The 27,069-nt window shown below is 40.7% G+C and overlaps 1 protein-coding gene and 1 long non-coding RNA gene across 6 annotated transcripts in view; one reads left to right on the top strand and one right to left on the bottom strand.

Annotated features, from left to right (window-relative positions):
- Positions 1 to 3,205, bottom strand: part of LOC122460597 — a 122,292-nt gene extending 119,087 nt beyond the window's left edge. For all 3 annotated transcript variants that reach the window (XR_006282009.1, XR_006282010.1, XR_006282008.1), the window contains exon 1: positions 2,866 to 3,205. This is a non-coding gene — a long non-coding RNA (uncharacterized LOC122460597). The remainder of the gene's footprint in view (positions 1 to 2,865) is intronic.
- Positions 1,347 to 21,049, top strand: LOC119856716 (MAP3K12 binding inhibitory protein 1). Of its 3 annotated transcripts, XM_038404646.2 has the most exons (10): positions 3,406 to 3,525; positions 4,440 to 4,507; positions 7,667 to 7,786; positions 9,533 to 9,754; positions 9,822 to 9,945; positions 11,636 to 11,701; positions 14,002 to 14,154; positions 16,499 to 16,596; positions 19,907 to 19,945; positions 20,506 to 21,049. In XM_038404646.2, the coding sequence occupies exons 3-10, from the start codon at positions 7,685 to 7,687 to the stop codon at positions 20,608 to 20,610; spliced, it is 909 nt and encodes a 302-aa protein (XP_038260574.1). In that variant the 5' UTR covers positions 3,406 to 3,525; positions 4,440 to 4,507; positions 7,667 to 7,684; the 3' UTR covers positions 20,611 to 21,049. The 3 variants fall into 3 exon arrangements, with proteins under 3 accessions (XP_043372381.1, XP_038260572.1, XP_038260574.1); XM_043516446.1 differs by lacking the exons at positions 3,406 to 3,525; positions 4,440 to 4,507 and adding an exon at positions 1,347 to 1,370; XM_038404644.2 differs by lacking the exon at positions 4,440 to 4,507 and having other exon boundaries at positions 3,319 to 3,525; positions 9,849 to 9,945.
- Positions 21,050 to 27,069: the final 6,020 nt, after the last annotated feature.

Genomic DNA, 27,069 nt, shown 5'->3' with positions numbered 1-27,069 from the left:
TTTTGGGCAGGCCTGCAAAATATTTTTGCCACCTCTTTTCAAACTTAACTGATGTATTTTCTCTATTTGCACAGCTAGTGTTCTGTCTCTTTTTTCAAGGACATGTTTGCAGGAAAAAGCTACCAAAGTACTTTCAAAATAAAAATAATTAAAATGGAGATTGTCCTTTGCATTTATAGTTCCTCTAAATTAAGAGGACCTCTAGAAGCAGGATTTTCAGGTCCCCAAGTTGGCTCTGACCACCAGAAATCTATCTAAAGCCAAGACTACAACTTAGAAAGTAAGTCTATACTGCAAAGAAAAAACACAGTGCTGAGTCTCAGAGCCAGGTCAATTGACTCAGGCTTGTGCTGTGGGACTAAAATAATAATGCAGATATTCCCGCTGTGGCTAGAGCTCAGGCTCTGAAAACCAGCAAGGGGAGAGGGTCTAAGAGTCTGGGCTCCAGCTCATGTGTGAATATCTACACTGCTATTTTTTGCCCTAGAGCCTGAGTCCCTCAAGCCTGAGTCAGTGTCTTAGGCTTTTCTTTGCAGCGTAGCCATACCCTCAGATCTTCATGTAAGATGCAGCTCTTTGTTCAACCAACTTGCAGACTGTAGGCATTGAAATCCTCCTTGGAAATTAATCTCCTGTGGAAATAGCCAGTATTTCCCTAGTTCTGTTTTTTCAATGTAGTGGGCTTGGTTGTGGAGACAGAGTATTTCTTCGGAAATATTTTCACTAAATAAAACAGTGTAAAGTTTTGTCCAAATACAACAGTGTGAAATGCCCTAGAAATATCTGCAACAATAATTAATAATAAATTAATTTGTATTTCTATAGCACCTTTTACTCAAGAATCTCAATGTGCTTTACAGTGATTACCTCACATGGCTATTGTGAGACTAATTTAGAAAAGCATTGTTATCCCCACATTACAGATAACGAAAACATGGGCTTGTCTTTACTGCTGACAAACCACTGCATTTTTTACCTCAGGGTATCTAATATATGTAAGCTACCCCAAAGTAAAAACACAGTAAATACAAGGCATTTTAGTTTTATCAAAAGGTAAACTCACCAATGTCAGCCTTATATCCCAACCTGGGTTTGATCTCACAGTACCTAATCTTCACTGTGTTTTTCCTTTGGCATAGCTTTGGGAGAAGTAGGGAGGGAGATCACATCTGATCCAGCTGGGGCTACTCCTTTCCCCCATGATTCCTCAGGACCCTGAACAATGCAAGGAAGGCCCCATTATGAAGCAACTAAGCCTTCCCCTCACCTCCAGCCATGCAGACTCAGGGAAGAGGAAAAACTCCAACACAGCACCAGCCCAGGGACCAGAGACTGAAGCCAGCAGGAGCACCTCTTGAAGTCCTGGGAAGGTAGGGGAGCACAAACCCACCCACAGCTGAAGGCCCCTCCTTTAGCTATTGAACCCAGGGCTCAAATAATTATGGCGGACAGCTAAGGAGAAAACAGGGACATGAGTGAGGATTACAGGGACATAAGCCAGGAGCCAGAAGAGAACACCAAGCAGAGAAACCCAGACAGTGCCCACTGTTCCTCAAAGGTGTTTGGGGAACAAGTGGACACAGCCCAGAGGAAGCCGGCAGGAGCAACTGTAGAAGCAATTTCAGCAGAGAACTCTGGACACAGATGATGCTATAAATTCTTACTCTAGACATTCTCTCTCACTCTCTTAATTTCAGACTCACTCGTACTGCCCTCCATCCTTTCTTCTCTGTTTTCAAAGCATCATTTTGTTCAATCTGCTTGTATGTTATATTACATTGTCTCGCTTTATCCCTTTGTCTCGCTTTATATCTGACTTGTTTATTCAGCTCTTTGGGACATGAATCGGCTCTTACCTGCGTTTCAACTGTGCTTAGCAAAACAAATCCCCATTCTTAACTGTGGTCTCTAGACAACATTATCATAATATAAATAAAATAAAAAGAAGATCTGAGTGTGCTTGGTGATGCTATGATGAAGTGTATGTGCATGCAGGTAAGAGCAAGGCACTTATGTCCATTGGTATAGCTATGGCAGTACATTGTATAGGTGGCTGAAACTGAAGCACAGGAAGGGTGAGGCTGCTACAGAGTGAAAGGGTGGGAGAGAGCAAACCCACGTGAGTGCAAGTGGGCTAGGCTGTGGTGGAGCAGGACTAGGTGGGCAAAACTTTGAGGGAATGAGAATGAAGCTACGCTGAGTGAGTCATGCCTGTGGAAAGGATGGTGGAGCTCAGGTTTATTTACATTGAAACTCAGTGGCACACGAAGCTGACCTCCACACCCAACCTGTGGCAAGTCACTGCTCTCGACCATCCTTCCAACATAATGAAGTTACTGAGTCCAAGCTATTGTGTCTCTGAAAGAAGCAGGGATGGGGTGACACTGCTCTACAGTAACGAAAGGTGGCAGGCATAGGCCAGATCAGGCAGCTGCTCCAAACAAAAAGGTAAAGCTGGATCTACCCATCCCAAATTGTACTGTCAAATTTCAGAGTAGCAGCCGTGTTAGTCTGTATTTGCAAAAAGAAAAGGAGGACTTGTGGCACCTTAGAGACTAACAAATTTATTTGGGCATAAGCTTTCATGAGCTACAGCATCCGATGAAGTGAGCTGTAGCTCACGAAAGCTTATGCTCAAATAAATTTGTTAGTCTCTAAGGTGCCACAAGTCCTCCTTTTCTTTTTGTACTGTCAAAATAGAGCCAATCCAGCCATCCCGCCTGAACCCACAAACCTGGAACCCAAAACATCCCAGCGCAACAACTCCACAAAAACAATGTTGCCCACATTGTCTATGTTGTCACAAGTCTCACAATACTTTGGTGTTTTTCTAAAAGCCCCCAGGTTATTGCCCGGGGAGCTCACCTTTCATTGTAAAACGTTCAGGCTCTAATCCGTATGGGCTGCAGAGACAAGCTTGACGGGGTGACCCTGCAACGCTTCAACACGCGAGGCTCAGAGCCCCGATTTTAAAGCCAGTCTCATGATTGACTCAGGGGGCTTGAACCCGCTGGCTGGCAGACCCAGAGCCCGCACCAGGACCCTGCCCCCTAACTCCAGTCCCTGGCCGAGGGCATTCGGGAGATAGGGGCCAAGCACTGGCCGGCTCCAGGCTCGGGGCGCTCCGTGCCGGGGACGGGCTCTGCCATCGGGCCCTTCCCTGCTTCGATACAACAGTCCCCGGCTCCGCCAGGGCTCAAGCAGGCCCGGCTGCCCCTCGCAGGCCTACCCCGACAGCAGAGCCGAGGATTGGCCGCTCTGCCCGTCAGTCGGGCCTGTGGGCGGGGACACACCCGGCCCTCCGCCATACTGAGGCCGCCCGTAGGACTCGTCATCTCCGAGCGACGGCGGCAGGAGGCGGAGGCACGGTCCCCGCCGCCAGCGGCCTGGCCAGGTGTCATGGCTGCCGTGGGGGAGCCCAGTCAGAGTCAGCCCGATGCCCGCACGCCGGAGACTCTCGCCGCCCCGGCCGCCAGGGAGGTGCTGAGCGGCGCCCTGCGCTCCCTGCCCAGGCTGACGGGGCAGGTCAGTGAGGGCAGAGCGGCGGGCGGGCGACGATAGCAGCAGCTGCTCCGCTGTGGGGCAGGGGAGGTGGGCCCCGTTTGGGGGGAGCAGCAGAGTTACAGGCAAGGGGGCATGGTGGTGGGGCAGAGACCCCTGGAGGGGACAGCAGCTGTCCAGAGCGAGGGGATGAAAGTAACTAAAGGCAGCAGGGGGTGTGCCTGGGGGGGGCGGGCGATAGGACATTTATTTGGGTTTATTTGGTGAGAAATCGACTTGCAATTCATAATCCAGCCAAGGCTCCGTTATTGGGGGGAGGGGGGAATCCTTTCATTTGGGATTGCTTTCATGGGCATTTGGTACCTGCTATTACCAAGGATCAAATATCTTGCTGCTACTTGAGTGATGGATGGTGTATAGACTCTCATGGCTACTTTGTTTCATATTAACAGCAAAGCAAAGCAAATTTGCTGTTAACTGTGGCTTTAAAAATTTGACTGTTGCCTGCAGAGTAGATGCCTAAATTTATAAATTTATTTATGAAAAAAATTTCCTTCATATGACAAACTGTGTAGATTTTATCACACATAACAGGTTAGTATGAGTGTTCACAAACCATTAAGTAGTCCATTATAATTGGAAAAAAAATGATCAAGACACTTGAAGTTAGAACTATTTAGCCTTTGCTGCTGTGGGGCATGAGCAAGTTTCTTTGGGCCATATTTTTAAAAGTGGCTGCAGTTTTGGTGATGCTTAAGATGAAAAATCTGGGGCCTGTTTTTAGAGGCGAGGAGAGCCCGCTGTCATTAAGTAGTGATATTACAGTAGTGCTCAGAGGCCGTGATCAGGGTCCACGGGCAGATACAGTCCTTGTCTCAAATTGTTTACAATCCCCAAAAATCCCAATCTTGTGAGCTCATGAATACCTCTACTGAAAGCAGTGGAACTTCTCAAGTTTGTGAAGTTAAACCATGCAAGGCCCAAGATTAGAAGCTACATCTGAAGGGTGAGTTAAAGGGAGAGAAATATATACCACTTCAAACATTTTCTTAATCTTTTTGTAAAGTAGATATCTACTTTTCTTAACTATTCCTCAGTCTAGCCACTACACATTGTCTGACTTCTTTTGGTATTGGTAAAAACAAGTCTCCTCTCTTTATGCATCTTGTTTTTCCCATCTGTAACAACACTCGCCTATCTCTCTAATAGGAATGCTGTGTGGATTGGTTAATGTTTATAAAGTATTAGGTGCATCAGGCTAGTGTTACTCAAAAGCCTCCCTTTGTATTGTGGACAGCATTTTCCATAATTCTTCATTAATCACAACAGAGTGGGTGAAGAAAAAAATTATATTCTGTGTCCACTGCTATATTATATGTTACTATAAAGGAGCACTGTTCCTTTTGTGCTTTGCAACACTGCAGAGATGTCAACCTTGTATATAAAAAGCAGGAGCTGGCATATATACATAATGTAAACTAGGTACCTAATGCTAAAGATGACACACCCTACGTAACAGCTTAAATCCTTGCACTTAATGTTTTAAAAATGATTAAGCTCTGTCCCTTATTCAGTACTTCACTGGTTACCCAAAGCTTGGTTACTTATAGGGCTGCATTTTAGATTCTGGTCCACAGTCCTTACAAGTCTGTTAAGGCAAGAGGAAACATAACTAGGACAGATTAATTTGTGTATTCAGTATTTATTAGTGTAGTAATACATACAAAAAAAAGTGCCAAGTTAGGTGAATATAGGGGTTAGTCTTTACGTGTGATTAAAGCATGCCTATGAATTAAAAAACCCAACCTTTTCACTTACCATTTTTAACTGTTTATCACTAAATTATTCCCATTCAGAAATCTTGCTAAGTTTCTGCACTTTGAACTGCCTAAATAGGAGCCACAAAATATCAAGTGAAGCATACAACTGTTGCTGTGACTATTTGAAAAGCAGGATTGTTGAGGAGTACTCTTTTTAATCTATAATACGTGGTATAGGTACTCCCACTGACTGTTGACATTATAAGTAACAATATCCAAAATAGCGTATTGTATATTTTTTTATGGAAACATTTAGCACAAACTGTGTGTATGCATGTATGCCTGATTGGCACCATAGATGCAGATAAATAATCTCATAAACTAAATAAAATGTACATTAAGTTTCACTTTCATAGGTCAATAAAATGTTCAAAATGAGCATGCTTACCAAAAGCATGAATTTTCCTGATACAGTATGTGCAGGTTAAATACCAAAAAGAATAAAATCTTGCTTTAAATATAGCTAAAAATACTTGCTATATTATATCTAGCTGAACCAAAAGATGGAAAGCTTGAACCTGTTGTGACTGTTAGTTTTTAGAATTTTGATGCTGAATAAGAAGAAAAATACTGACTCATTATTTCACTAGTTTTTCTACCTCTATACGAATTGGTGAGTCCCCCATCTCTTGGCTTAGGCTCTGATCTTGCACATTTACTCAAGCAGAACAGGAATGAGAATGCTGCCTGTTTAAGGATGCAGGATCAGCTTCATATCTATTTTTTAGGTAGATCACTGCTCTTGTTTTTACTGCAAATATGTAAAGTAGCTTAATATTTAACTGCTTTGCCTCCCAGTGTATTGCTAGCATTCTGTTTACTTTATTCGCATTTGATTCTCACTATATATTATGCTTCAGATCTATTTTTGCTCATTGTTTCAATCTTCAATTGTCAGCCCTTTAAAAAAATTCTGGAAATCCTCAATAACTAAATATGTGCATTCTGTTTTCTTACCCATATTTGATGTCATTAGCTGGCCCCTACTTTGGGAAGGTATATGTTAAAGGTATTCTGTTTCAGGCATGCAAACTCAGAATCATCTAGCTGTAGTCTAAATTTTTCTTTTTAAAAACTGGGAGCTTGTACTATTTGTGAGCATCATATTGATCTAGCAGCACAAAGTATGTGAATGAATTAGAAATTCTGGACCTGATTCTAAGTATCACTGAATCATGCAACCCCTGTTGATTTTAAATAGAAATTATGCCTAAGTATAGAGCTCCTTCATTCACTTTTGGGGAGTCTTTAAATGCCTTATTTGGTTGGAAAACAACCTATTTGGCTTTGGTTGGAGTTGTCAAGTGCTTGCTATTTCTCAGGATCGGGCCCTGTGAGAGCAGCAAGTTTTATTGAAACAAAAATAGAGGTGAAAATGAAGAGCATGCATGTATTTCATTAGTGATTATTGACAAAGTGTAGTACTGTAAAATAAATTTTTTTATAAACATGCACGTGGATTAGAGGTTTAATAGATGCATGATCAATGCAGTTTCTAAAAGCTAACTTCAATATGTGCATAATCTGTAAATTGTACATAGTTTTCGTTAAGGAGTATAATCTCATGGAATTTGTTTTTGTAGTATGGGTTTGCAATGGTTCAGTTGCATAGAAAGTTAAACTTTGATTTTTGAAGTAGGTTTCATGGGGTGGAGAAGATCCTGCTGCACAGTCTGCATTTTGCTTAACCTGGGGTTTGGTAGAGATTTATGTAGGCTTCTTGCAAAAGAAAATGTAATTTAAATTCTTTTTAGATTAAAACCTGATCTGGAAGGGTGCTTGGTCCCCACCCTTCCTAGTGGGAGTTGCAAGCACTCAGCACACCGCAGAATCAAGGCCACAGTTTATTTTAACATACCGATAATTAAACACCCGTTTTACCTATTTTTTCCCCACCGTTTGCAAAGCAATAATCTCTGAAACAAGCATATTGGCGGCTTTGTCTTGTCACTAGCTGTCAAACCAGCTAAAATAAAAGCAAACTACAATAATAAACAAAATATTTTAGTTGATAAATCAGTCTATCAAATCATCTTCTAACAGTTGACAGATTAAAAGGCTAAATTAACCAATGCCATTTTTATTGCATGAATTAGTTTTTAAAAAAAAAAACAAAAACAGACTTCAAGCAAACAAACATATACAGTAATTTACTTGGAGTGACCGTTATAGTTGAAGTTTCAATGCAAGACTAACATTTTAAAACCATTCTTCTTTCACATAAAATGCAGTCAACAGGCTGAGAATTTTTGTTATCCTGTAGAAGTCCCATATACTTCTATGACATTCTGTGATACAGCATAATGGTGTAATTTTTGTGATAATGCTTGTTTGCCCTTTTGAAGCTTAACCTTGGAGATGATATGGTGAAAATTGTAATCGATTGGAGCAAGCTTCAAAGTACTTCGGCACTCCAGCCTACATTGCTCTTTAGTGCACTTCAGCAACATGTTTTATATTTGCAGGTAAATATTTTATTGGACACTTTAAACTTGACCAAAGAGATCAGCATTTAAATGTAGCTAGATCATATAAACTGCATATTTTCAATTGTTCTGATTTGGTATTGAAATATTTAATTTGAGAAGCATGCAAGTATATTATTTATTTGGGATTCCACTATACTTCATAGGTACTCAAACCTGTGATCTTGCAGAGTTGTCAGAACAGTTGTGGGAATAGCCTTCCAGGCCACTATGGGTAAGCAGATTGAACAAACGCAGCCCCATTGATTTCTAGACTTGCATTGTAAATTCAATACATTTCCATCTATGGTGGGTTATAATTAAGCAATAAGACACGGCAGGTGTGTGTCATGCTATGATGATGCTATGCCTTGGGTGAGTTTTGAGGCTCATGGATTGCTTTCTGTGGTTCAAGAAGTAGCATTATCCCAGCATGACACATCCTGGAGTGTCTTACTGCAATTAAACATATTTTCAGCATAGGTTTTAACAAGAAAGTAATTTCTTTGACATTAATGTCTCATTTTGCCAAGTAGCCAGTCACTGCATTTTTGTTAACTATTTGAAACTTTTTGGCCCTATTAGAAGTAGCAACCACACTGTAATTTAGTTGTGGGGTGTGTGTGTGTGTGTGTGTGTGTGTGTGTGTGGTGGGGGGGTTAGGTTTTTTGGGCCAGTCAATACCTGAACAGAATTGAGCCTTGCTGCTCTGTGGTCTGATGTCTGAAGAAGGTGGTGATTTGAATACATTTCAATTTTTCATTTTATCTGTTCAGTGAATGATTCCAAGTGTATTGTATTGGGGGGGGGGGGTAAAATTAGAGGAACTTGTTAACTTGCTAGTCTACAGGATAAAAAAGGGTCTTTGTTTTACACAGCGTCTTTAATATGACAAACAAAAAAAAGATGAAATGTAAGATTAAAAGCAAGTAAAACTTACTTGCTGTCTCCTTAAATGTAGACATAATTTCATTCCTTTTCAGGAAATTAGACTGGTAGAAATTGTCCTGTTAAAAGTAATAGTTAATCCTAGTTTTGTAGGGGAGAAAGAAGCTATAAAATTCAGGGAAGACTTTAAGTGTGTGTTGGGTGGGGGGGAAAAGATGTGTAGTACAACTTATTTTTGTGCTAGGCTTTTGTTTTTACATCTTGGGCAAGAACATCCAGTAGAATAAGCATTTATTTTGCTGCTACAGATACCAGTGCTTTCCCTCATTTAATTTCATAATACAAGTAGATAATCAGCCGTATCAAGAAAAGCATGATTGTTCAGAATAACACCTATATATTTCATGTCTCTGTTGTCTCATACACTTTGGGCAACTGCAGTTTCAAGTGCAGAATCTGTAGTGATAAAGTAAGGGCTTTACAGAGTGATAGCATTGGCTCTCATGTTAAGGAGGAAAAATACTAAGCCTAGTGTTCTGAGTAGGCATCTGAATGACATGTTAATTAAGTGTCATTGGTGGCGAAGGCTGAAGCTTTGATTTGGTTCATAACAGATGAGCAGCAGACAGATTTGCTCAGACATTTTGGATTTTTTCAATTTCTCATATACAAACCTGTAACAGGCTGTGGTCATAAGGGCATACACTTTGGAAGTGCTATATTTTTGGTTTTTTATTGGATTGTATATCGGGTTGATATTCTATGGTGTCTCAAATTATTTTAACCAGTCTTTTTAGAAATTGTAATGGGAAGCGTGTGGCCATTTTGAACCTTACCATATATACTTTTTTGTTTCAGCCTCTTTTAGAAAAACTCCAGTCAATGATTAAAGAGGAAAATATAGTCCCCGTTGAAGATGCAGATAAAACAGAAGGCAACAAGTTGGATACAAATTCAAAGTTATCTGATAGTACCTCACAGATAGAAGAAAAATATACAAGTTATGATTCAGGAGATTTGAAAGAGGTTCATGTTAATTTTGACCCAGAGGTGGTCCAGATAAAAGCTGGAAAAGCAGAAGTAAGTGACCATCTTGTCTAGATTTGAGAAATGGCCTCTTTCTTTTTGAATTACAACAATGAAACAGATAAGTCTCCATGTTTATTACCTGCAGATTGACAGGAGGATATCAGCCTTCATTGAGAGGAAACAAGCCGAGATCAATGAAAATAATGTCAGGGAATTTTGCAATGTTATTGATTGTAATCAAGGTAATTATCCAACCAGAGTTTAATCTTCCTAGCAATTTAAACATTTGTTTTAAAATGTCATTTAAAAAACAAACTTCATTTTTAAAATAGTTTTTTTAAATATAAAGACCATTTGTACTTGTGATGTGAAAATTGGATAGACAAAGTTCTTTTCTCCTGCTGATAATAGCTCATCTTAATTAGCCTTTACTCCACCTTTTCACGGTATGTGTGTGTGTGTGCGTGCACGCGCTCCATTCTATGCATCTGATGAAGTGGGCTGTAGCCCACGAAAGCTTATGCTCAAATTTGTTAGTCTCTAAGGCGGCACAAATACTCCTCTTCTTTTTGCGGATACAGACTAACATGGCAGGTACTCGGAAATCTCCCAATACTAGTGTTCTGATCTTTAAGAGGAGCTGTTACTATAATCAAATGCCCTCATTAATGTGAGGATACTTACTTTATGAAGTTATTGTAATCGTTGACTTTAAAAAAGGATCACTAAATTAAGTTAATGCAGGAGAATTGCAGTGCAAATAATGTCTTGCCAATTATTTATTGAAAGTCCAAACTTAAAGTATAATATTAGTTTGATTAAAAGAGAATATATTTCATTGTAACTTATTTACATTACTAGAGAATTACTAAATTTAGTTCTAAATTACTAAAAAATGTGAAGGGTCTTAAGTTTTTTTTTTTTTAATGTATCCTACTTAAACACTCTGTGATAATATACAGAGCAAAACAACTGTAAAAAAAAAAAAAAAAAAGTTTTGAAGAGACTTGTCTATAAATGAGTAAACTACAGCAGTTTTCCTATGTCCTCTAGTATCTGTTAACCCAAATAATTGTTGTGCCTGCTTGTTTTAGATCTCAAAGATCGCAGTTTTATAACTTTCATACAAATTGGAATGAAAAGATAATAAAAGTTAGACTAATATTCAGAAACATTAAAAGTGAATAGACTGTTTAAGAGGTGCTAGACAATAAGTCACTTTTTAAAGTTATATTAAGTAAGCTTACATGTAGAAGAGCTGATTCTAGAACTTCTCTATTTATGCTCATTATAAAAAAACATTAATATTGCTCTAAGTTCATGGACAAGAATAAAATACAAATGCTAGAATATGATGAGAGGAAATGAGATGGGCTCTGTTCTTGGATGGGGGGGGGCTCAGATTTTACAAGCTACAATACTACTACTATTAATAATAAGCCATAGGATATCAATCTAGAGAAGGGAAAGTGGAACAAGATGCATTGATGTGGAGCATCACAATAAGGAGGATTCATGGAAGAAACTAGCTTTAAGGAGGGACTTGAAGAAGAGGGAGAAGGGTTTATGGGCAGAAAGGTAGAAAACCAAACCTAAAGTAGGGGTTGAAAGAAAAGGAAGCAATAAGTAGAAAATATGGAGAAACATATGAACCAAGGAGATGAGGACAATTAGAACACAAGTAAATTGGAACAGATTATTCTAATCCTGCAAACATTTACACATGTGAATAATTTTATACAGGTGAGTAGTCCCATTGAACTCAATGGGTCCACTTGTGTATAAGTGTTCACAGGACAGAGGCCTAGGCCTTTCATACCTTGGAGGAAGAGGAATTTAAATCTGATGTGCCAAAAGCCAAAAAGCCGGTGGTCAGAGCATTTTAATTTACAAATACGCACTTAAGGGCTCTAATTTTTTAAATTTCCTTAGAGAACAGCTGTGCCAGAACAGATGCAGTTTTCACACCTTATCCTGGATTTAAAAGTCATGTAAAGGGTAAGCAGTAATTAATTAATAAATATGTAATTTTGTCTTCAATATATTCGTCACAATGAACACTGTCCAGATGGGGACAATGCCTGATCAAATGTGGCTCAACTGAAATGTGTACATTTTTGTATAGAACATTAAAAATATCATGGAAACTATTGATTTTTCTAATAAAAAGTTTTGAATCATTCCCCCTGCAAAGTTTCCATCCCAAAGCCAGCAGCACGTACTAGTGCATGAGAATTAATAGAGAAGCAAAAATAAACTAGTCTGAGAAGGGAGATTTAAAAAAAAAAAAAAAAAAACCCAAAATCCCAGTGTATAGGTGAAAAAATTTAAGTATTTGCATTTAACAATTTAAATTGGTTTTAGCAACATAGCTAAGGAATTGGTTATTTTTTTAAATTAGAGGGATGATGATAACCAAAATAGTTGTATTGAAATGGGAGGCGAACCCAGATTAAGTTATAATTACAGAATTATTGTACTGTGAGGCTTTACATTTTCTTCATTATCCCAGGGATTGCTCAGATATTAAATGCTCCTTCACTTACTGCTAGTTGATGTTGCCACATGAGGAAGAAGAGACTGCTCCAGCCATCTGAGTGGAAGGTGTTGATCTCTTCTCCATCCCCCCTAAATTCCTTGGCCAATGTTGTGGGAGGTCTTAAACTCTTGCTGTTTCCTCTCAGTACTGTTCTGATGATGGAGAGGGTGCAGCAGCACTGCATGGGAGGGGACAACCCAGCGAGCAAGATTCTCCCCCCAAAAAAATTTCAAAAGGGGGGAAAAAAACAGGAAGAAAAGTATATAAAATAATCCTTATGCTCTCTGTCTAGTTAGGGAATTATATGGCGCCCGTCACTGTAGTATCTGAACACCTCACAGTCTAATATATTAATTCTCCCAATACCCTAGGAGGTAGAGAAGTAGTACTCTTCAGGCATAAAGAGGCCAAGTGCTTTGCCAGAAGTCACACAGGAAATCTGGAACAGTAGGGAATTGACCCAAAAATCTCCAAAGTGCTGAAATTAAGTGTGCAAAAATGTGCCTGATCTGTGCTGTCTAGGCACATGTACAACTTATTTGAAATACAATAATAAAAGTACTCTCCGCCCCTCCTGAAAATTGAAAGTCTACCTGTGCTACCCAATCAATCACCCCTTTAGAAAAAGTCTAGGATAATACAGTGGATTAGCATCATAGCATGTTGCAAAGCTTAACCATTTTCTGTTGTGCCAGAGAAAGATTGGAGAATTGAGGCCCAGAGTTAAGGTTCCTTCTTTTGTAAGCCTGAGGCTGTTAGTTAAAGTGTCTTCGCTTCAGCACAGTATTATAGAAGAGGTTCCATACTGTTCAGACCTTTTGATAACTCAAAACCAGCACATTTATTTGCACCTGGAAAAAAGAATTTGAAACAAAGCCAATGCAGACTTTGGAGCACAAGTGTAACATGCTCGCTGCATGAAATGCGCAGTAAGCCTACAGCAGCATGCTGCACCATCTGAAGTTTCCTGAATGGTGTTCAGGTACAGCACAAGGCAGTAACCACCCAGAAGAATGGATAATGTTATTTGTGGATTTTGCCACAAAGATTTGTCAAGAGATTTTTGACTTGGTTGGGAAAAAAAAGCACGCTTGGCCACAGCTATCTGAGCATCCAGAAGCAGTGAAGGATCCAACCAGACTCCCAGGTTGCAAACCCAAATAACAAAACATTGAGAACTCCCTTGCTAATATTTCTGCTAATTCTTGTGGTGGTTTCTCCCCCTATATTCTACTTGTTAACATAGTGATAGCTGTAATGCATCCCATAATGTTAGGTCATGGATTTTTCTTCCCACTCACACTAGCTGTAGCCAATCACAAATTTAGCTTGGATGTTAGTTTTTCAGCTACTGATAGAACTATTGCTGTTATTGAGATTAGTAGCTAGAAGACAAATAAAACGTCACTCAAAATATTCTTGAACGTTTGCCACATGGAAGTGTGAAGAGAAATTACCCTTTGCCTCAGATAAAAGAAAATTAAAGCTTTGAGTTATTTTTATCCATACCTAATTTTTGGTTAGGCAGTATACTTTAAGAAATGCATTTTATTGAACCTCTAATCTTAAGTCCCAAAGACATTTACCACTTTAAAAGTTGTAGTAAAACTAGTTTGGTTATCACAGTGAAGTTAGTAAAACTACTGTACTAAAAAATTAAAAACAATTACATTATTCCTTAAATGCAAAAGTTCTTGATATACGAGAAGAACTGACTGCATGCACATAGGTGGTAATTGTGTAACCTCTTTTAACCTAGTTTCTAGAGTTGTGAATACCTATGGTCCTCAGACTAGATCTGAAGGAACACACGGGTCCAATCATAAAGGAAGTATCCTGCTTCGTGACTGTGGAAACCAAGCAGTAGAGGAAAGACTGCAAAACATTGAAGCTCATTTACGGTTACAAACAGGTTTGTACCACATGCTTTAATTGTGTGATTAATATATTAGATTGTACTGTAATTATCACTAATATAGTACAGTTAGGCAAGGTTTCAAGTTCAGTCTATGACTGTGGATTGCATGCTTTTCAGCACATCTCTGTAGTAGTAGATGGCAGAATTTTCTCTAAGGATCAGGCCAGCTGAAACACTGCAAGATCTCTCAGTCACAACTCAGTTCCTATCCATCTCAGGTAAACTCCTGACCAAGTCAACAGCCCTGGGAAAAGCCTCAAGTTCATTTTTTTTTCTCCTTTCTTAGCACCCCACACGAAATCTCCAGCAGTCACAATGTGACCTGCTTTAGATACCCACTCCCTGCTTCTTGTTTCAGAAGAGTAAAAAGGGGGGAGGTGGGGCTTTTTGCAGGGTTGTTCTCTGCTCACCAGCAGTTGAGTAGCTCTCTCCTAGCACTGCTGCCCTTCTACTACCACTGCAGTAAAAGACAGCAGCACTAGGAGGAGTGAGAGCAGAGCAGTTTTAAATAACAGCTGCTGAACACAGAGCAGCCTTGAAGGAAGAAAGCTTATTCCCTGCCAAAGCTTTCCCAGCCATAAGGGGAAACAAGGAGAAAAACTATTTGAAACCCTGACCAGGACTTGCTGTGATGTATTTGGGAAGAGTGGGAAGCTGGTCACAAAACAGTCTGTGTGTGCTCCAAAAGTAGAGAAGCAAGTTAAAGCCAAACCACGGCTATAATGCTTATTTTAATACTGTTTGGCAAGGGTTGGGCTAGATTTTTTTAATGGAATCAAATTGGAGCTGGAAATGATGCAAGGTAAAGATGTGGATGGGCAGGCAATAGAGGGAATAAAAGCATGGAGTGGGGCCACATTAGTTACTACTTTGAAAAAAACAGATTAAATATGTCTGCATTGTACCACACGTTTAACTTTCATCCTGAAAGCCACTACTGGGCTAAATATTTACTCCAATTTATAGATTGCCATGTACTATAAAATCTGCCTCATCACGTTGCATGTTTTTGTATGGTCAGTTCTGTTTAGTACATGGACAAGATAGCCGAGTCATAAGCCAAGATGCTGTGGTAAAATCACAGGAAACAGCAGGCTGTCTCTCACCTTGCTCCTCCACAATAACCCCCCTTCCTTGCAGTGAATGTAGGCAACTGCCATCAGGACACCTGTTCTCTCACTTTTAGGGGTGAATTCCCTCCAGTGCAGTTCTAGATATCGATGTTGGACCCATAGGTGACCGGTCACCACCTGCTCTCTGCTGATCGCTGTTAGCTGCCTCCTCTTTGAAGTGATGATGCTTGGTGCACTACCACATGGGATTGTAGATTTCCCCAGAATCAGTAGAATGGTGGTGCATGAGGTGCCTGCTAATGTATAGTTGCACATGAGCAGCTATCAGAAGATTAGTGAATAGAGTATAATACATGCTACCAGCTAAAACTAACTAATGGATTTGCCTTTTAAAATTTACCAGTATTAAGTCTCCTGTAGCCTACTGTGTGGGGTGTTTTGTTTGTTTTTTAAATCCTGGATGTAACATGCATGAAGAAGGACTTAAGTTTCTTTTAGAGTTAATTTTTTTTCAAAGTTATTTCAAAATCATTGCTGTTCTAGGCTATAAATGGTTTTAGAACTAAAGTATGTCTCAAAAAATCCATTTGTCCAATCACCCTAGTACTTAAGTCATAAATTTCTGCAGAACTTACTTGCACTAAAAACAATTTCTAGCCCTGGTGATTGGAAAGATAACTTTTATGTGTCATCTGATAGGGGCCCCCCCTCCCCCGAGAGTGTGCAGAGGTTCTGGAACTGTCTGCAGACTAGCCAATATGACTGCTGCTTGTCAAAACACTGCTAGCATCAGTTTCATGTTCCTGCATTTTTGTGAAGCAATGAGCCAGAGACAGGGACTAGTTAGTCCCCACCCCAAAAAAACACCCACCCCTCCCCCAGAGGAAGGGTAAAGAAGCCGAGACTCCTCCTTTGCAACTGCAGAATGGAAAGTGTTAAATCTTATCCCTCCCACTAGGTAGAGAGGATGGAATTTTAAATTCACCAGACATTGGAGGGTGATGAATTAGGTTCCATGCAGGGTCCAGGGACAGCACCTTAGTAGAAATTCCAGCAACATTCCCTCTCCTGGCAACTGAATAGGGCTTGGCTTCTCATCAGACCAGATTGGTTACCCTTCCTCCTATTTCCCCACCCACCTTTTTCCATCTCATCTTCTGGCTAGTAGGTGAATTCTTCAAGCCCTACTATGAAGTTTAAGCTTAAAGTAATGTTAGTTATTCAGATGGTGTCCTGACTCTTCCTATTTGAACTGTTACGTCTAGGTGGTCCAGTACCTAGAGATATTTATCAGAGAATTAAAAAGCTTGAAGATAAAATTCTTGAGTTGGAAGGAATGTCCCCTGAATATTTTCTATCTGTCGTAAGTAATTCTCTCTAACTTCCGTTATTCAGCACACCTACATATGGTTGGGATTTTGTTTTCTTAAATCTTTGATATTGGAAATAGATCTTATGAAGTTAGGTGGTAAACACTTTTTCCATAGAACTATGAAATTTCTAAACTACAAAAACTTAAATTGAGCAAAAGTATGATTTTCATACCGATGACGGTCTTGCTTTTATATACAATCTGATTACATTTTAATGACCACAAAGAATTAGTGTCAAGAACTGGTGTGAGGAACAGTGCTATTGCTAACTCAATTTTTTTTTCCAAGTGATAGGATTTCAGGAGATGCTGGAGCTCCTCTCTCACTGACACAAGAAGCTCCAGCACCCTCGCAAAGTTAAGCCCTTCCAGAAACAGGCAGAGCCTCTCCCTTCTGATCGCTGCTCTCACAGGAGGGGAAGGAGGAGAGAGCAAAGAGCCCAGCGGCTCAACTCCCTCTTGTGAGAAAGATGGAAAGGAGGATACCTCTGTTCTTCCCCCTCTTCTGCAGCACTGAGCTTGGGATAAGGGGGGAGTTGGGACCCCACTGCAGCTCCCCCAATCTGCCAGCCTGTGAAAAGGGAGAGGGGTCCCTGCTGCAGCTTCCCCATGCCTGGAGGAGGAGTGTGAGGAACCCCAAGAGTATTAGAAGCAAGGCTAATGTGGGGAGCTGATGGTAGAGGGCCTGACAGGAGCTGAAGTGATGGTGTGGGATAGAATTAATTGCTGGGCAAGTTATGGGAAGATGGAGGTGAAAGCTTCTGTAGCAGGGGCCAAAAAATCACCTTTCCCGATGAATTTGGGAGTATTGGCAAAACTAATTCTCTCTCACAGTGGGGATTGACGGGGGAGGTTCAAAAAATCAAGAGAATGAGAAAAAAAAACAAAAAACCCACAATATAATCGGTCTGAAAAATGATTTAATCATGACTTTCGAGCTCTTGAAATTGGCAATACTAGAATAGGGAAGGGCTGACAGACAGTAGGATGGGGCATGGGAAGATAAATTGCTTAGAGATTATCTATTTTGTGTCATTCAATGATTTTTTTAAGCTAGTCTTGAGACCAAATTCTGTCAGTAAATGTGCATAAACGGTGAAAGTTATGTATATTTTTGCCTCTTTCTGAAATACAGAAAATTAGCAAACAAATTTAATTCTTCCCCCAGCAGAACAGTGCATAGTTAAGTAAAAAGTATATAGGTTCATGAATGACACTTATTTTTGCACTATATGAAAGGCTTATACCACAGTGGAAAACAGTGGAACTGGCTTCACAAAAAAACATCACATGCACAGAGTGAAACTGGAAAAGATGTTTCTCTAATGCTCAGTTACAGAAATCTTATTTGGAATATTAGTAGCTAAAAGTTTTGAAATGGATTAGTTTCAAGTTGATTGTCTTTATAATTACATAGACCTGCTATTGAGAGAGATTCAAAACTTCATGTAATATGGGGCTTTTTCAACAAGTGTTTGATTCTAGAATCCAATTGTGTAGTTCAATTCTTATATTTGAAGTTCCTAGCCAGTAACACACATTTGAGCTGTACTTAAATTAAAACAGAAAGTTTAATCTTTTTACTCCCCTTAGAGGGCTTCAGCTTCCTGTTGGAAATGTTGAGACAGGAATCTGTTCAGGGTAGAAGCTACAAAGAATGGAGGCAAGAGGCTCAAAAGTACCTCTCCTGAAGGCTCCCTTTTTCAAGAAAGGGAATCCAGGCCAATGAGGAGGCATGTAGAGGCAGAAATCCTGCATTTCAGAAGGGGGCCCAGGGACATTTGTAGGGGACTGAGAAGAAGTAGGTGCCCAACAAGGCCATCTGCCTGTTTAAGGGGGAACATAAGAATGGCCATACTGGGTCAGACTAAAGGTCCGTCTAGACCAGTATCCGGTCTTCCAACAGTGGCCAATGTCAGGTGCTTAGGAAGGAATGAACACAACCGATAATCAAGTGATTCACCCCATTGCCCATTCCCAGCTTCTGGCAAACAGAGGCTTAGGGACACCATCCCTGCCCATCCTGACTAATAGCCATTGATGGACCTATCCGCCATGAATTTATGTAGTTTTTTTAACCCGGTTATAGCTTTGGCCTTCACAACATCCTCTGGCAAGGAGTTCCATAGGTTGTCTGTCAGAGAGAGAAGAGCCCTGGGATTCAGCTGTTACACTGGAGCACTGAGGGAGCTGCTGATGGGGTTGATAGTGGGGATATACCAAGTGGGCAAAGGAGGGAACCCTGCCTTGGCTGTTACTACCCGTTAAATACCGTGGGGAAATGTTTGTTCTTCAGTTCTCCAAGTCACTAAAATGGACTGGGCTTCTCCCCTGAATTTTCACTTCCTGACTGAATAGCTCTCCTAATGACACCAGCAGGAGAGGGAGCCTTCTGGTAGGAGGAGTAGAACAGCAATAATTTAAATTTTAAATGCAGCCCTAACTTTTTACTTGGATTGCTATATGTGCTGTAGATGGGGCTATACCTTGAGGCTATTTGGAAATTAAAGGCAGTGCAGGAGGGAGCTTTTTGCTTAACATGTTGAGTTTCCCACACAAAGTGCTTTGGGATCTTCTCTGGGTAGCAGTAGGTGTTTGGATGGAGTTTACAGTAGCAGTGGTACAGGTAGTTTAGGTCAGTGCCTAAACTGCCAGCAGTATAGTCATACTGTCTGCATAAATGTTGCACCATTGATACTAGCAGTGGTGAGAAACCTTGGGGAGAAAAAACTAGCATGGACAAGGGCATCAGCACTAAATATCAAACTACCCTATTACCTCTGGAGGCAGCCTTAATTTAGGATATGATTGGGGTATACAGGCTGTGCAGTGTAAAGAAGTTTGAACAGCTTCTGGCTGTTCTCTGGAAAATCAGTAGGTTGTTTGATTTCTCCCGGGATTTCTCCCACCCCTAAAATTCACTTAATTGAAGAGGCTTTCTTGGTATCTATGGAATGATGGTCAGTGTTCCTTCAGTGCTCTGAAGACTGACTCCTGTATCAGTAATAAAATAGATCTTATAGCTTCCAGACTTTAAGGAATCCTCTGTGAATGCTATGTTAATAGTGGTTGATTAGCCACTGGGCCAATAGGGCATGTTCCCCAGGGCCCTGGGGGGGGGAAGCACTCCTGCACTGTAATCCCACTTGCCAGCAGGAGCGCCAGGCAGGCAGGGCACACCCCTGGGGTAGAAGAATGCAGGTGGAAAGGGGCTCCCACCTCCTCCGGCCCAGGGCTCCACAACACAGTCATCTGTCTCTGTGTATTAAGTCTGTGGTTAATCTTTCTTCCCCCCCTCTAGAATTTTTCTGGCAAAAGGAGGAAGGTCCAATCACCCCATGTAAGTGCCATTAACTTTTACTTACCTTAATTTATGAAATGCTTATAACTACAGAGTAATTCCACGTTTTAATACAGTATTGTCAAAGTGCACAGCCAGCATAATTACTTTATATATGTAGTTAACTATATGTTGGGTTACTGAGTTACCTTCAAATACCAGTTTTTCAGGTGTGTGGTTGTACATATGTTTCAGTGCACAAATTTTAAAACTAATTTAGTAGAAAGTCTGTCTAGCAGTAGTGGGTAGCTATTTTTGAGAAGCCAGATACTTGCACTAACTATCTGGTTTTCATCAATTGTTAAAGTAGTTAACCATTCTTTGTTCTGTTGCTGAAAAAAGTCAAATATTCAGCCTTTTTTGTTCCTGCTAAATTGAGGTGGTTAAGATCGCTGTAGGTAACTACTCAGTTTTCAAATTTCTGAATGTATTTTCATCTTAGCACTGAAACATCAAGAGTTTCAATATGGAATGACTCCTCCTGCAGTAAAATGTGAAGTTGTGCTTGAACACTTGTGTAGCAATTACAATGTGTAATTTATTGGGTTTTTTTAAAACAGAAATATTCATTGGCTGAACTGGATGAGAAGATCAGTGCACTTAAACAAGCATTACTGAGAAAAACAAATGATGCAAAGTCCAAGGAGGTTGACGAACTTCTTTGATGAAATTTGCTAAATAGTCTCATCTCATTTTAACTCTTAAAAAGACTTAAGTACTCTTCACCTGGGATGACTTTGGTAATGAAAATGAAGCTTACATATAAACTCTCTCGTTTGGATGATTTTGGAAACTTACATTTTTGGGGCAATACTTGTTACAAAATTAAAAGGATCTCAAGTTCCTTAGGTTTTTTCTTTAAAAATGAAGACTGCATTGGAAGTAGCATTCTAAAAATCTATTCCCTTCTGTTGTAAAGGAGGATCTACATTATTATTAAGCTGTGAAAAACTGCTAATTTAACTGTGCAAAATATATATTTCATCTGTGCTTTTCTGGATCAGAGGGAAAAATCTTTTGAATAATGATATTCAAAAGGGCTACCTTATCTAAAATGTCAGTGTTCATGCAAGTAATTTTGTGAAATAAAACAAACCTACTTAATGTGTGAGTGAATTTCTGTTGTCTTAAAAAAAAAAATAGGGTATCACAAAATCAAGAGTATGCACAGGAAGAGCAACTTGTGTTGGTAAATGTGTGTCATTTTTCTTCCAGGCTTCAGCAATACATATATGGATAATACATTGCTAGGCATAGAGATGTGATTACAGATAAATGATACACAGAGGCAGACTGCACCCACTTTTCAATAGCCCTGTAAAGACTGACCAATTAGCAAAATAGGATTTAAACACTTTAAAAAAAATTTTCTACAGTAGGTGTTACACCCATGAGCTAATTTTTTTAAATGCTACTTAATGCACTTTTAAACATTCCCTAATCTAGACCAGGCCACTCACTTAAGATGACTAAATGTGTGAAGTCAGTGAGAGGAGATGAATGTAGGGCCTTATCTACACAGAACAGTTTGGGAGTTTTTTAAAATAAACTGCTTTGCATCCACAAGTGTTTTTTTCCCTGAGTTATCTGGTGTCTTATCCCAGATCAATTAAATCTGCTTTGGAAGGGAAATAACTATTCCTGAATGAGGTTCTTTCTCCTCACCCCCCCCCCCCACCCCGAGGCTTGTGTGGATGCAACGATATTTTGGATTAACTCTTGCTTCTGGAAGCCCTGCCTCTGGTATCCCACACGACATTGCTGCTCAAGTCTTTCCTCTGTGTCCTCTACTGTTTTGAGATCATCTAGATTCAAGGTCACTTCCCTTCTTAAATACTCTTACATAGCTGGGTGCACACTTTGTGCCTCTAACTCATAGCAAGTTTACACAGGCAGAGCCACATACCCATTATAGCAACCATGCCCCAAGTATGGACCTGCAGAACAGCAAGTCTAGTGGTTAGAGCAGAGGGGTGGGAGTCAGGACAACTGGGTGGGTTGTTGAGTGGTTAGACTCCTACCAGGAGAAGATTCTCCTGGGAAGACAAGATCTCTTCAGAATGCTGGAGACCCAGGTGCTGGAGATAGCCCCTAGAAACCCAAATGCAAAGTCAGCTGGAAACTGCTTGGGGGGGAGGGGGGGGAGACAGACCACTACTAATAAGTATTATGTGCTGTATTACAACAGTGGGATTTAAACAGCTTGGTTCCATGGGGGCAGAGCCTCTCACCACCAGCTCAGCTCCTGCCTTCTTGTCCCTTAGTCTCTGATGCGGATGCCATTTTGATCACACTCAGCTCAAAAGGGAAAGATAATGCTCTATTTTGGCAAACCCATTGCAAGGTAATGCAGCTCTCTCAGGGCTGCCAGGATAGGTGGTTTTTCCCCTTCCATTCCTAGTAAATAATAGTGCTGCATAGCTTCCTGGTTTGCCTGTTGCCTTTTGAACAAGACCTTCCTTTGCTTCTTAGGTACACATTGCAGGGTAATATCCTCCAGCATAAGGACAGTCTGCACAGGTGCACATGCAGTTACTAACCTGCACCCTACTACGCTCCCCACTTAACACTAATACAGGGGCCCAACAGAAAGAGGAAGTGAGGTGGAAAACATCTTATCCTCTCTTAGGATACCCCAGTCTGGGAAGAGCAGATGGCAATGGCATCCCAAAACTGAGGAGGTGGGCGTGAAGCAACTTTTTATCATTATTGTCCCAATAATGGTCTCCAGGCCAACAACTACTTGTGCTGTATTTCCTTTCCCACCCCCGTCTCAAATGCTACGACCATGATAGACAGGGGCCTTATCAGGTGCTGATCATCTGAAATATCTCCAAGTGAAGCAAGAGAAGACATGGAAAAGGTTCACTGACCTTGTCCATGCATGTTTTATTGTAGAAAAGCTTGACTGAGAAGTTTCATTGAGGTTGAGCTTCCTCCCTAGTCACCCCAGTTCTGCATTGCTATTCTTTCTCCCCAGTCAGGACTGATTGGCTGAGCCCAGAAGTGGCACTCCAGGTGAAGTCACTCCAGGAAAATGTCCTGCAGAAGTAACTGCAATTTCATCTTTCTCCATCTGGATTGCTGTGGCTGTCTCCGAACCCATCCAAAGCCAATGTGACTGCTAATACAAGTGGAGCAACCTATTCATATTGATGATGGTCAGGATCATAGTGCTCAGGCCTGCTTTCTCCATGCTGCTTGACAGTTTAAAAAAATATTTAAATATTCATTGTGCCAGAGAGAGACTGAATCTAGTGCCAAATAGTTAGGACCCTCCCCTAGAATGTAGGAGAGCTACATTCAAGTCCCTGCCCCAATGACTAAGAATTTTAACAGGAGGGAGAACCCCACAAGAATACCCTCTAGCCCAGTGATTAGGGTACTCTTCTGGGAGGTGAGAGACTCAAAGTCCCTATTCTGCAACAGCCAGAGTGGGGATTTGAACCCAGGTTTCCCACATCCTGAGTGTTCTAGCTACTGAGCATAAGAGAGGCTCCAGCAGCTGTTCTCTGTTGGGCTCTATCCAGTAGAAGTGTGCTTAGGTGGCTTCTAAACACATCTGCTGGATCAGGCCCAGCAGGGAATGCCTGGTCTGTGAATGCCACTGGGGTACAGGCATGAATTAGGCACATTAGGTGCTTAGTAGTGTCAGGAGTGAGACTGCTATGTGCCTGGCCTCCTACAGAAGTTTAGGCTCCCTGGGGAAGGTTAGGCAGCAGCTGAATGTGGGGGGGGGGCGCACGGGGTCTAGATTTGGGATTTAAGTGCTTAAAGTGGTAGATAAGTGTCTAAGTCTGCCTTGCGAATCCCATTCAAGGATCTTCTCTCATAGGACCAGCTCCTCAGCAGATGTAAATCAGTGTCATTTCATTGGAGTCAATGGAGCTATGCCAACTGTCATCAGCTGAGGATTTGCCCATAGAAAGGGAAGGTGTTCAGGCACTCAAGAGGTGTCACAGCCTCCAAAAACCCATATATATCCTAGGATCTATGGGGAGGAAAGGAAGCAATAAGAGGGCTACCTCTTTCGAGCTTATGGCAGCAAGTCTCACTCTAGAATCATCCTACTGGTGCCAATCTCTCCCCTTCAAAAGGAGCACAACTGGGGAGCGGGAATTAATGTTGCTTGGAGCATCATTAACTTCTATGCTGTTAAGAGAGGAGCCCCCATCAAGTCGGGAAAGAAAAGGGATATGGTGTGGAGCTGCTCACCCAGTCATGCCCCTATCCAAACACACCTGCTTCATACACACTCATGACTATGATGGGTCTGGCACCCTTCAGCTAATGTTAATTGAAGGGAGCAGACAGGCCGATGAGTTTAGCATTCTTACGTGACTCAGCCCTAGAACCATTAAAAACAATATCAGCAATTAAAGCATGGAAAATATTGCTGTAAAGAAAGAACATTTCCTTTACAAAACCAAACTGGCTGCAGCTCCTCTAGAGCGCAAAGAAATTCTGAAACCGGGGGGGAGGGAGGGAAGCATTCTTTCCTATTCCCATTCATGTTTCAGCCACTTGCCATCAATATTTCCCTAGTATCACTGCAGAGCAATAGCAGAACAAGCATATTTTATTCTTACAGAAGCAGAAGAGTCTCAGCATCAAGAGTTGACCACAAGTAAAAGAAAAAAAAAAAAAAGAATGAATGGGTTCAGAATACGAACCATAAAAACCTTGATAAAAGAGAATAAATCCTATTTCTTCCTATTAGAATTTTTATATTTAATAATCCATAGTAAATTCTAAATTATACTAGGTAACAGGTTTTATTTAGAAATTGGTTATTAGTTACAATAAACTATTAAATGTAATTACATGCTACAGTACTACACTACTACTAAATTTTATTGAAATTAGTTCAAAATATTTGGTAAGTGGGCATTTTTTTACACTATTAAGAATTTCAGTGTAATTCACCATGTGCACAAAGATTAGTCAAACAAAATCAGACAAAATAAAGCTTAACTCCTAAAAGCCAACTGAAACCAAAACATGGCTAGATGATTGGTACCTATCAGAGTTCCCCCTTATAGCAGCCTCTCTTCACATTTAACGTCAGAGACCTAATTTTTAGTCCTTAAAGCGAAGAGGGTGTAAAGCCTTTCTATAGCCCCCAAACATTAACTTAACCTTTTATAACCAATAAATTGGTTTTACAACTGTCTATAACTAAGCCTAAGGTAGTTCCCAGCATTACTTTCTCAGTGAAATTTACATGTCAATTTTTGTTTTTTCCAATTTTTAGTTCCAGCAGTGATACCTATTGGTAAGGTCACATGTTGACTGCAATTTCATGAGGAGGAGAACCAGAGGAAATACCGGTGTTATAAACCAATGCTAGATTTTAGAGAGGGCAGTAGCCATGTGCAGCACATCCATCTATGGTTCTACACATGTAAGGCCTCTACTATCATAATTTTTAAGGAAACATTGATTCCATTACTAGATAATAGTACTGCTTTCCTATAGTAAAAATATATCACTATTGTAAACAGCTGCACATTTTAACAATGGAAAATCAACATCATGTGTTCCTGTACACTGATAGCTAGCAGTTCTGGGAGCAACCTCCTTCCCCTCTGCCCCCCTGACTGCCAGTAAGACTATTCCTACCAAAAAGCTGCAGCAGACTTCCAGTCTGTGCTCCCTCTTCTGTTTACCTCTTTTCTGATCAGTGCAACCAGAGCAAGACCCATACCACTTATTTTTCCATTTAAAATAATTTAAAAAAAAAAACATAAAAAAACAAAACCCTACTACTAAAAGACTAGAGCATTCTGTTCATGGAGAAGCTCCCAACGGGGGGACCAAAAGTCCAGGGAATGCCATGACAAAGTTTATTGAATTGCTAGAAAATCATGCACTCAAATCAGATATCAGAGTAGCAGCCGTGTTAGTCTGTATTCGCAAAAAGAAAAGGAGTACTTGTGGCACCTTAGAGACTAACAAATTTATTAGAGCATAAGCTTTCGTGAGCTACAGCTCACTTCATCGGATGCATTTGGTGGAAAAAACAGAGGGGAGATTGATATACACACAGAGAGAACATGAAACAATGGGTTTATCATACACACTGTAAGGAGAGTGATCACTTAAGATAAGCCATCACCAGCAGCAGGGGGGGAAAAGGAGGAAAACCTTTCATGGTGACAAGCAAGGGAGGCTATTTCCAGCAGTTAACAAGAATATCTGAGGAACAGTGGGGGGTGGGGTGGGGTGGGGTGGAGAAATACCATGGGGAAATAGTTTTACTTTGTGTAATGACTCATCCATTCCCAGTCTCTATTCAAGCCTAAGTTAATTGTATCCAGTTTGCAAATTAATTCCAATTCAGCAGTCTCTCGTTGGAGTCTGTTTTTGAAGCTTTTTTGTTGAAGGATAGCCACTCTTAGGTCTGTAATCGAGTGACCAGAGAGACTGAAGTGTTCTCCAACTGGTTTTTGAATGTTATAATTCTTGACATCTGATTTGTGTCCATTCATTCTTTTACGTAGAGACTGTCCAGTTTGGCCAATGTACATGGCAGAGGGGCATTGCTGGCACATGATGGCATATATCACATTGGTAGATGCGCAGGTGAACGAGCCTCTGATAGTGTGGCTGATGTGATTAGGCCCTATTATGGTGTCCCCTGAATAGATATGTGGACAGAGTTGGCAACAGGCTTTGTTGCAAGGATAGGTTCCTGGGTTGGTGGTTTTGTGTGGTGTGTGGTTGCTGGTGAGTATTTGCTTCAGATTGCAGGGCTGTATGTAAGCAAGGACTGGTCTGTCTCCCAAGATCTGTGAGAGTGATGGGTCGTCCTTCAGGATAGGTTGTAGATCCTTAATGATGCGTTGGAGAGGTTTTAGTTGGGGGCTGAAGGTGATGGCTAGTGGGGTTCTATTATTTTCTTTGTTGGGCCTGTCCTGTAGTAGGTGACTTCTGGGTACTCTTCTGGCTCTGTCAATCTGTTTCTTCACTTCAGCAGGTGGGTATTGTAGTTATAGGAATGCATGATAGAGATCTTGTAGGTGTTTGTCTCTGTCTGAGGGGTTGGAGCAAATGCGGTTATATCGTAGATGTTCCTCAGATATTCTTGTTAACTTCTGGAAATAGCCTCCCTTGCTTGTCAC

This window comes from Dermochelys coriacea, chromosome 6 (assembly GCF_009764565.3).
Source record: "Dermochelys coriacea isolate rDerCor1 chromosome 6, rDerCor1.pri.v4, whole genome shotgun sequence".
Classification (NCBI taxonomy): domain Eukaryota; kingdom Metazoa; phylum Chordata; order Testudines; family Dermochelyidae; genus Dermochelys; species Dermochelys coriacea.
Note: the sequence above shows the minus strand (reverse complement) of the source record. Positions and strands in the feature narration are given on the sequence as shown.